At 45.7% G+C, this 11,607-nt stretch overlaps 1 protein-coding gene across 3 annotated transcripts in view; it reads right to left on the reverse strand.

Moving 5' to 3' along the window:
* Positions 1-9,475, reverse strand: part of MOB1B (MOB kinase activator 1B) — an 82,406-nt gene extending 72,931 nt beyond the window's left edge. For 2 of the 3 annotated variants that reach the window (XM_015138566.3, XM_015138565.3), the window contains exon 1: positions 9,294-9,475. In XM_015138566.3, coding sequence (XP_014994052.1) covers positions 9,294-9,307 — 14 coding nt within the window. In that variant the 5' untranslated portion in view covers positions 9,308-9,475. Of the gene's footprint in view, positions 1-5,044; positions 8,021-9,293 lie in introns of those variants that run through there. The other variant, XM_078003502.1, reaches the window with a different exon arrangement.
* Positions 9,476-11,607: the final 2,132 nt, after the last annotated feature.

Below are 11,607 nucleotides of genomic sequence, written 5' to 3' on the forward strand. Positions count from 1 at the left end.
TCTCAAAAAAAAAAAAAAAAAAGATGGCCTTAGGTTGGTTAATATTAAACAAAAATGAAACATAGGAAGAAAAGGAGCGGTACAGTTCTCTACAGGACTCAGTTTGACATTCCTAAGAGGTAGAACGGTTTCATATTTTTCAAGTAACATGTAGCTATTTTGCTTCAATATCTCCTAATCAAATATGCAGTTTAGAGAAGTGCTACATGTATTAGACACGTGCTTTCATATATCAGAAACTCCAAAAGTACAAAAACTGCAACTACACTTAGAGAAAGAAATCAATAACGGTACAAGTAACTAAATGGCAATTAATTTTGCACTCTGATATGTGAAGAAAAAAAAAGCTACCTCGTATCAGATGATAAAAGTAAACTAAAGCCAGTCAGTGCTGCAACTCCCAAAACTAGTTCTTTCTGAAAAGATGACCATGTTCACTTCCACTCCCCATGTTCCCCTCAAAAATACAACATATTAAAAAGGATAACATATATTATATACAAAGATATTATATATACATATGACATATCTTTTTATATGTTGTATTAAATTATATATATTTAATAACAAAAAGAAAAAAGCAAAATAACCTTACAGAGGAGAATATATTAAAGGATATAATATATGATATCCTTTTTTATTGGGTTGTCAGATAAAAAACTGTAAGATAATACTTGGTCATCAGCCATTCAAAATGATGTTGCAGAAGTCTATTCTCTAGCATAAAAAAAATTTACAAGTAAAAAACCTGATCTATGTACAGTGGAAATCCATTTGTATATTTTTAAATACATACAAACAAAAAAGCAATAAAAAGATTCAGAAGAAGTTAGCCAGGCACGGTGGCTCACGCCTGTAATCGAAGCACTTTGGGAGGCCAAGGCAGGCGGATCACAAGGTCAGGAGTTCGAGACCAGCCTGGCCAATATGGTGAAACCCCATGCCTACTAAAAGTACAAAAATTAATTAGCCGGGCGTGGTGGCGGGCGCCTGTAGTCCCAGCTGCTCTAGAGGCCGAGGCAGGAGAACTGCTTAAACCTGGGAGGCGGAGGTTGCAGTGAGCTGAGATCATTCCACTGCACTCCAACCTGGGTGACAGAGCGAGGCTCTGTTTCAAAACAAAAAAGATTCAGAAGTAGTTATATCCCTAATACAAACAACAGTTGTCTCCAAAGGTGTGATTATGAATGATTTTTATTTTCTTCCTTTTCCTACCATTATTTAGTGATTTCTCCAACATGTATATTATTTTTACACTAAAGATAAAGGTTAAAAATACTTGAATATTATATTAATTTAAAAGTTACTATTTTATCTTCTACTAGTGTATTATTGGTGAATCTTAGAAAAGAGTCCCAGCAGCATGAGACAATAACACCTGGTAACTGAAGACTTCTCTTAATAACAAGGCCTACTTGAATATCAGCTTGGAGAAAAAATATATAGATAGATATACACACATATATACATACATGTACGTGTGTATATATGTATATACATGCATGTGTATGTGTGTATATACATCTACATATAGATATACATAGTTTTGTTAATTATAGATAAGATAGTATAAGGCAGGATCAGCTGGACGCAATGGCTCCCACCTATAATCCCAGCGCTTCGGGAGGCCGAGGCAGGCAGATTGCTTGAGGCCAGGAGTTCGAGACCAGCCTGGTCAACATGGCAAAACCCCATCTCTACTAAAAATACAAAAATTAGCTGGGCGTGGTGGTGCACGCCTATAGTCCCAGATACTCAGTAGGCTGAGGCAGGAAAGTCACTTGAACCCAGGAGACAAGAGTTTGCAGTGAGTTGAGATCACGCCACTACACTGCAGACTGGGTGACAGAGCGAAACTCTGTCTCCAAAAAAAAAGGCCGGGCGTGGCGGCTCATACCTGTAATCCCAGCACTTTGGGAGGCCGAGGTGGGTGGATCACCTGAGGTCAGGAGTTTGAGACCAGCCTGGCCAACACGGTGAAAACCCATCTCTACTAATAAAAATTAGCCAGGCGTGGTGGAGGGCACCTGTAATGGTGGAGGGAGCCTGTAATCCCAGCTACTCAGGAGGCCAAGGCAGGGAGGATTGCTTGAACCCGCAAGGCGGAGGTTGCAGTGAGCCAAGACTGCGCCACTGCACTCCAGCCTGGGTGACAGAGCGAGACTCCGTCTCAAAAAAAAAAAAAAAGAAGTATTAAGACAGGATCTCTGGACCCAGACTTCCAGGACTCAAAATTCCAGCTACACTATTTACTGACTATATGATTTTGATAAAATATGTAACCTCTCTGTGCTAGTTTCCTTATCTGTAAAACAGGATTCCTGCTAGTTACTGAACTAACTATTTAAAACACTTTGTCCCTGGCACATAGTAAACATTCAATGAACTATTATTGGTTTTTTTTTTTACATTTTCTTTTTAGAGGCAGGGTCTTGCTCAGTCACCCAGGCTAGAGTATACTGGCGCAAGTATAGCTCACTGTAACTCAAATTGGCTCAAGCCATCCTTCTGCCTCAGCCTCCCAACGTGCTGGGATTACAAGCATGAGCTACAACGCCTGGCCTATTTAATTATTCTTTTAAATTATTAACTTTTTTTTAAAGGTGAGGCTGCTGAAGCATTAAAATCAGTTAAATAATTTGCCTGAAAACAAGATGTTGGCTTTTGGGGTTTGGAGGGAAGTGAGAGACAGAGAGAGAGACAGGGAGGCAGAGATAGACACATATAAACACATATAAACATAGCACTATCATGAGTCTCTTTTCCTAAACTGCTTTTTTTTTTTTTTTTTTTTGACACGGAGTCTCACTCTGTCGCTCAGGCTGCAGTGCAATGGCGCAATCTCGGCTCACTGGAACCTCCGCCTCCCAGGTTCAAACGATTCTCCTGCCTCAGCCTCCCAGGTAGCTGAGATTACAGGTGCCCGCCACTATGTCTAGCTATTTTTCGTATTTTTAGTACAGACAGGGTTTCACCATGTTGGCCAGGCTGGTCTTGAACTCCTGACTTCATGATCCACCCACCTCTGCCTCCCAAAGTGCTGCTAAATTGCTAATCTTTTTTTTTTTTTTAAAGATGAAGTCTCACTCTGCTGCCCAAGCTAGAGTGTGGTGGCATGATCTCGGCTCACTGCAACCTCCACCTCACGGGTTCAAGCGATTCTACTGCCTCAGCCTCCTGAGTAGCTGGGACTACAGGCACGTGCCACCATGTCTGGCTAATTTTTTTGTACTTTTAGTAAAGAAAGGGTTTCACCATGTTGGTCAGGCTGGTCTCAAACTCCTGACCTCATGATCCAGCCGCCTCAGCCTCCGAAACTGCTGGGATTACAGACATGAGCCACCGCGCCCGGCCTAAATTGCTCATCTTAAGAATGACAAATGGAAGGTATGTAGCACAGTGCTCAGTAAGTTATTTCCTTCCTTTCTTCCTTCCTTTCCCAATCCATCTGTTTCTTCCTGTACAGAAATAGACCTAGTTCAGTTTTCATTGTTGACATTAAAAAAAAAAAAGAAAGAAAGAAGAAATTGACCTGGTTCAGTCATTCACATTCCCAAATCACCTTTCCTACAGACTTTCATTTATAAGTTAACTATAGCCAGGTGTGGTAGCACGCACCTATAATCTCAGCTACTCTGGAGGTTGAGGTGGGAGGACTGCTTAAGCCTATGAGTTTGAGGCCAGCGCGGGCAACACAGTAAGACCCAGTCTCTTTTTAAATTATTTTTTAAGACTGAGTCTCACTCTGTCACCCAGGCTGGAGTGCAATGGTGCAATCCTGGCTCACTGCAGCTTCTGCCTCCTGGGTTCAAGCAATCCACCCACTTCAGCCTCACAAGCAGCTGAGCACCACCACCACCTGGCTAACGTTTTTGGTAGAGATGGGGGTTTTGCCATGTTACCCAGGCTGTTCTCAAAGTCTGGGGCTCAAGGTTCCACCCCCTCAGTCTCCCAAAGTGCTGGGGTTATAGGTGTGAGCCACCGCCCTTGGCTGACACTGTCTCTTAACAAGAAAAAGTTAAATGTACTTGTTTTAACTCCATTCCAAATAAGTAGCCTTACATTAGGAAATTACACTTTGGTCTTTTCCAAGTCAAATTTTTTTTTCAGAATTCCATTAGTCAAAAGAGACCCATAACTTAAAAATGCTAGAAACTCAGAGAACATGCAATATACTTTTTGAATGATTACTCAGAACTCACTTTTATCCTCAATTTCCCTGCCTTTCATATGCCTAAAATGTCAGGAAAGAAAAACCCCTACGACAAAAGACCAATTGTCCCCAGGCCAATAATTAGCCACCAACCTGAAGTCGGTGATTTTTGCCTCTTTAGCTAAAAGAAGTAAGCAGGCAATGTTACTAATAGTCCCGTTAGCTCCAAAATTCTATGGCCTCTTGCACAAACATGAAGGTGAACAATTCACAGGCAAATTATTGACTCAAAGATGTTTCCTCTGACTGTAATCTCCCACTTCCCCTTGTCTTCTTAGAGAGCTCCTGTTCACCTTCCATTAATTACCACCCACTTCTTTCATGAAACTTTCCTAAAGCCTAAGTAGAACAAATTGCTACACATACTCTGGGCCCCCATGATTGTACTGCATCTATCACAGATGACTATATACCATCCACCATCTCTGGAATCTCATATCTTCCTCAATGCCTGGCACACAGCAGGTGCTAAGGATGTGTTTAAAAGATTTGAGTCCACAAAATTAAATGAGGTCCCTGTGAAGTTTCCATATCTACCATGAGAGTTTAACTTAATCTGAAGATACACAGAGGCCAACCTGCGGCACAACCAAAGCTCTGTCCCAGCCAGACCCACATATGCAGTGCAAATTTATCCTGAGAGTTTATACAAAAGCTACACAAAGGTATCATTCCTGCAGATGATCTGGGAACCCACTCTGGGGATTATCCTAATCTGTCTCAACTCCCTATTCAAAAATCTCTATACCCTGCTCTCCTTTGTTTCATGGCACTTACGACCTTCTGCCATACTACATGATTTATTGATGTTTAGTATTTACGGACACTTACCAGAACATAAGTCGCACCAATGCAGGGATTTTTTTCTCTTTTGTCACAAATGGTGCCCAACATCTACGTCAGCGCCTGGCACAGCAGTTTTGTTTTTTCTCTTTTTTTGAGATGGTCTCACTCTGTCGTACAGGCTGGAGTGCAGTGGCATAATCTTGGCCCACTGCAACCTCCACCTCCCAGATTCAAGTGATTCTCGTAGTCAGTCTCCCATGTAGTTGGGATTACAGGCATCCACCATCACGCCCAGCTAATTTTTTTATTTTTAGTAGACATGGGGTTTCATTTCTTGGTCAGGCTGGTCTCGAACTCCTGACCTCAAGTGATCCACCCACCTCAGCCTCCCAAAGTGCTGGGATTACAGGCTTGAGCCACGATGTCCCGCGACCGGCCTTTTTTTAAAGACAATGTCTCACTCTCTATGGGCCAGGCTGGAGTGCAGTGGCGTGATTATGTCTCACTACAGCCTTGATGTCTTCAATCTCCTCAGGCTCAGATGACCCTTCCACCTCAGCCCCCAGAGTAGCTGGGACTACAGGCTCACACTGCCACACACCTGGCTAATTTTTGTATTTTTGGGGTAGAAACAGAGTTTTGCCATGTTGTCCAGGCTGGTGTGGAACTCTGGGCTCAAGTGATCCGCCCACCTCAGCCTCCCAAAGTGTTGGAATTACAAGCAGGAGTCACCGTGCCCGGCCCACAGTGCGCCTTTTAAAAATCAGTAGTAATTCTTTCCTTCTATCTTAGAGCCCTCAAGAGTCATGAGTCACCACCTTTGCAGCCCTATCTTGCATTGCCCTTATTTCCTCTGCTCCATCCACTGATAGTAGGCTTCCCAGTAAGCTTTCAAGAATGGGAGGAAAATATTTGTATTTAACTCCTAAGCTGTAACTCTTTCCTTCTCTGCTCATCTGTTGGTAAAGAAATAGTATTCAGACGGCCAAGTGCGATGGCTCACACCTGTAATCTCAGCCCTTTGGAAGGCCAAGATGAGCGGATTGTTTGAGCCCAGGAGACCAGCCTGGGTGACATGGCAAAACCCTGACTCTACCGGAAAAAAAAAAAAAAATCAGCCAGGCATAGTGGCACATACCTGTGGTACCAGCTACTTGTGGTGGGGAGGGGGTTTCAGATGAAAGAATCACCTGAGCCTGGGAAGTCAAAGCTACATTGAGCTGTGACCACGCCACTGCACTCCATCCTGGGCGACAGAGTGAGCTCATCTCAAAAAAAACAAAAAACAAAAAAAAACAGTATTCAGACAGTTATACCAAATAACAGACAGATGAAATAACCAAAGCTTTGTTCATTCACTTCCAATAATAATCATTTCTATGTGGTGTTCACTTTGTATTTTTAATTGATGGTGGGCAAAGACCAAAAGTAAAAATGTTGAATTAACTTTTCTGATTGTCAAGCACATGGGCTAAATATGTTGAGAACATATCAAATGCTAGATAGATGTAACCTAACTGAAAAATTGTGCTCCAAACGGTGCAAATGCTCTAAGGTGCTATATATATTAGTTACAGCAAGATTTATTTTGTAGTTACTAACCTTCAGGAGAAATGAACTAATCTACCACACTTCTGAATCTATATTAAACACTGAGCCATGTAAAAATAGGACACTACTGTATTTGTATTCAAAAAATAGCATCAGAACCTTCTCCATCCCCTAGTTTCAGCCAAATATGGCTCTTCCCTGCTTTAACCACTTTTTTTTTTTTTTTTTTTTTTTGAGATGGAGTCTCGCTCTGTCACCCAGGCTGGAGTGCAGTGGCACGATCTCATCTCACTTCAACCTCTACCACCCGGGTTCAAGTGATCCTCCTGTCTCCACCTCCCGAGTAGCTGGGACTACCTGCACGCCACCTTACCCAGCTAATTTTTGTATTTTTAGTAGAGATGGGGTTTCACCATATTGGCCAGGCTGATCTCGAACTCCTGACCTAATGAACTGCCCGCCTTGGCCTCCCAAAGTGCTGGGATTACAGGCGTCAGCCACCGTGCCCGGCCTTGCTTTAACCAATTTAGCTTACTAGACACAAGCCCATCAGCAGTAGTCATGGACATCATCTACAGCGCTATTTTGAATACAGCTTCTAAATTCTTGAAAAAAAAACATTAGCAATGTAAAATTAAGCTCAAGACGAGAAGCTTCAAGCTGAGATGCTTGAATATGGTGATTAGAACTAAAACAAGAAACTGCCCAGGCGCGGTGGCTCACGTCTGTAATCCCAGCATTTTGGGAGATCGAGGCGGACAGATCACTTGAAGTCAGGAGTTCGAGACCAGCCTGGCCAACATGGTGAAACCCCCATCTCTACTAAAAAATACAAAAATTAGCCAGGCGTGGTGGCGCCGGCCTGTAGTGCCAGCTACTTAGGAGGCTAAGGCAGGAGAACCGCTTGAACCCGGCAGGCGGAGGTTGCAGTGAGCCGAGATCACGCCACCACACACTCCAGTCTGGGTGACAGAGCAGAGACTCCGTTTCAAAAAAAAAAAAAAGAAAAGAAGAATTAAAATAGGAAACAAGGACTTTTTTATAAAGTCACCCAGTCCTGTCATCTAGCCCTATGTCAATCTGACAAACTCAGAATCAACTTCTAGGAGGAGCCTAAGAAATCCCTTTCACAGTGTAAACCTTTTAGGCAAGTTGACACATGCCGGGTCCCCTATGCATATTGGAAATAGCAAGTCTGCCCCTAGGTCAGCCTTCTGTGATTGTTCAGTTTTGCTTAAACACCCTAAAAAAAAATTCTAGATGTGAGCATGTGAAAATAAGGGTGAACTGGCAGGGCGCGGTGGCTCCCGCCTGTAATCCCAACACTTTGGGAGGCCGAGGCAGGTGGATCACGAGGTCAGGAAATCGAGACCATCCTGGCGAACATGGTGAAACCCCGTTTCGGGCGTGGTGGCGGGTGCCTGTAGTCCCAGCTACTCGGGAGGCTGAGACGTGAACCCAGGAGGCGGAGTTTGCAGTGAGCCGAGACCGCGCTACTGCACTCCAGCCTGGGCGACAGAGTGAGACTCCATCTCAAAAAAAAAAAAAAAGAAAAGAAGGGTGAATTAAATTCTCAGTATTCAGACGTCAATGTAATAACTAAAAATTATTAGTCAAGGAAAGAAAGGAAATCATAAGAAAATAATCTTTAAATGCTAATTTCTCCACAACAGTAAAAGAGTATATATGGGATGAGTTTCAACCTCTGAGTTTTTATTAGTTTTCTAAACACAGACTAAACATGGAATGAGTGCATCACAACGAAGCCTTCAAAGGAGTTATTCCTCAGGGTGTAACCCCTGTTTTCAGACGACCTGAGGCTTATCTACTGCCTCCATATCCACATCTGGCCATCCCATCCTTCTGCCCTTCCCTCTCCACGTTCCCCCCACTCGTCTGGAACAAACGATAAGTAAGTGAAATAATGACCAGCACTAAATATGACGCCAAAGTTGGCATTTACAAATGATTTTCCAAACAACTCCCCAGAGAACCTAATCAACCTAGCAGGGTACACTATCCAAAACCTATTTGCTGGTTGTCTAAAAAGGTAAAACTCGCCTTCTTCAGGAAAGTACTCTGGCAAGAAGGGCGCCTCGAGGAAGCAAGGAGGCGGCTCCAGACCCCTTTCCTGGGGACCCCAGTCTGTGTCCAAGGGATCCCGACCCGCAAGCAGCCTTGTTTCAGTGTTACAAGTACAGAACTTGTCATCCCAACTTCCCAGCCCTAAGACGAGAGAGGAAGTTAAAAGGGTCCTGGGATGACGGGGGAAAGTACGACAGTCTATCTTCTGTGCTTGGGACCCAGAAAAGAGCATTGGGCAGCCGCGACGGAGCCCTTCGACCGGGCACTGGTTGGATACGGGTTGTGCAGGACAGTGGGAGATACACACGAGAAGCGCGCAAACAAGCCCGGGAATGCGAGCGAGGGCAGAGACGGGGGTGATGAAGGAATCCAGGCGCTGGCCCCGGGGTGTGCCAGGGGGAAAGAACCTCCTCAGGGCTGGAGGAGCCCACGCGTACTCGAAGCCCGATGGGGAGGCGGTGGTTAGACTAGTTGGAGCGCTCCGCGCAGTCCCGGGGCCCCGCTTGGTGGTGACGCCCGGCCCGGGCAGCGCGGGGCCAGGAGGGTCGGGACGAGGGTGGGCGGCGGACGCCGGGCGGAGGGCAGCGGGCAGCGGGCAGCGGGCGGGGGCCCAGGTCCACCCGAACAAAGCCGGCGCGTGCGGGGCCTGGCTACTCACAACAAGAAGCTCATGTTGGCCGCGGTGCAGGCTGCAGGCTCGGCGGTTGCGAGGCCTCGGAGCGGCGTCGGCCAGGAAAGGAGAGAAAACGCAAATGGAACAGGAGACAGGGAGGCGGAGGAGGAGGTGCGGAGACCTGGTTGCTCGGTGGCCGCAACTAGTTCGGCTCAGCTAGTTCCAATGGCAGGCGGAGGGGGCGGAAGTGGGTAGCGCTCGTCTTGAATCACTCCAGGGGAGGGGAAGGAAAGGGAGGCGGGGCAGGGCTGCAGGCTCTCCGCGTGCCCCTCCCCAGCTCCCGGCCGCCCCCACCTCACGAGCTCTCGCGATAGCGGTGCAAGCCCACCCCTCCCGTCTGGCTGCGGCCTGGGGTCGCTCACCTTCTGGTCCTCTCTGCTGCCAGGGACCACGCCCAGCGTGTGCGCAGGGGCCGCCCGGCCCCCCTGTCTACCCGGTTAGGGGTCGTGGCAGAGCGCTGGGAGACGCTCAGCTGGGCTCCGGAGGTTAGGGGGGAAGTGGGCTTCCGCTCCGAGATGTCAGGGTCCCGCAGTGAGGGATGGAATTACCACCGGAGTTAGGCCCACAGTGAGTGCCCGGCCAAGGGCGGTGAAAGGTGGTGGCATCTTGCTGTGCTACCACTTAAAAACAGGAGGGAGTTTCATCAGGTTGGAATGGCTTGGAGGAAAAGGATCAAATGGGTTTTCAAGGTCTCTGTCTTTTTATGGTAATATTTGTAAACCCTGAACTAGGGGAAGGTCAGGGTCCGTGACTACCTGAACAGGCAAGCCAGGCTGTCATCAGCAGCTGGGAAAAGTAAGCGAGCCAAGGAGGAGAGCTGAGCTCAGTTCACCGCAGAACCCAGCAAGGTAGGGTGGTCATCGGTGTAAAGGGAGCCAAAGCTTGTAAGCATTCTAACGCACAGAATATCCTAGAAGCTATTCAGACCCACTTGCAAAGGGACTTTTATTCTCACAGGGTTATGGGGCCCAGGGCAAGCCTTTATATTCTGTTTAAGAATCCTTCACATACCTTGAATATGTCACCACAGCATTACCAATTTAGGGGGGAAATGTGAGTACCCAAAAGATGTCCATCTTCTTACAACACCCATGAAATCCACACGTTTTCAAAGAATCTGAGCAAAACAAATCATGTGCAGATATTAGCTCACCTTTGGCTTATTCCAAAGGGCAGAATACACTTTGAAGTAGGTACAGATATGAAATGTATTATACTGCATTTATGCACTATTATTTGGCACGTTGGTAAAGTGGTTAAAAAAATTTTTAAAAAAACCTTTTTAGGCCGGGCACAGTGGCTCATGCCTGTAATCCCAGCACTCTGGGAGGCCGAGGTAGGTGGGTCACCTGAGGTAAGGAATTCAAGACCAGCCAAAGTTCAAGACCAGTTCAAGACAATGGCCAAGCCCAGTCTCTACTAAAAATACGAAAATTAGCCTGGTATGGTGGCACACACCTGTAATCCCAGCTACTTGGGAGACTGAGGCAGGAGAATTGCTCCAACCCAGGAAGCAGAGGTTGCAGTGAGCAAAGACCGTACCACTGCACTCCCCACTGGGTGACAGAGTGAGACTCCGTCTCAAAAAAAAAAAAAAAAAAAAAATTAATAGAAGAAAATACTAGAATCTTGCACTATCTCAGGAAGAAAAGAAATTACTGGAATGAGAAAACTTACAGGCTCAAAAGATTACCAGATCAGGATAAATAGCTGATGCATGCAGAGCTTAATACCTAGGTGATAGGTTCATAGGTGCAGCAAACCACCATGGCACACGTTTACCTATGTAACAAACCTGCATGTCCTGCACATGTATCCTGGAACTTTAAATTAAAAAATATTTTAAAGATTCCCTAAAAAGAAGAAAGAGGAGGATTTATCTTAATGAAAAGAATAGATTTATGATATAAAACCCTGTGCTCCAAATATTGATATGGTACTGACTTACTGTATAAATCTTTTTTTTTTTTTCAAGATGGAGTCTCACTCTGTCACCCAGGCTGGAGTCCAGTGGCATGATCTCGGCTCACTGCAACCTCTGCCTCCTGGGTTCAAGCAGTTCTCCTGCCTCAGCCTCCAAAGTAGCAGGGATTACCAGTGTGTGCCACCACACCCAGCTAATTTTTGAATTTTTAGTAGAGACGGGGTTCCACTATGTTGGCCAGGCTGGTCTCGAACTCCTGACCTCGTGATCTGCCCGCCTCGGCCTCCCAGTGTGTTGGGATTACAGGTGTGAGCCACCACGCCCAGCCCTGTATAATTCTTTTAAGGGTCTTCTGAAAGTAAGACTTGCATTACC

Source organism: Macaca mulatta, chromosome 5 (genome assembly GCF_049350105.2).
Source record: "Macaca mulatta isolate MMU2019108-1 chromosome 5, T2T-MMU8v2.0, whole genome shotgun sequence".
Lineage (NCBI taxonomy): Eukaryota > Metazoa > Chordata > Mammalia > Primates > Cercopithecidae > Macaca > Macaca mulatta.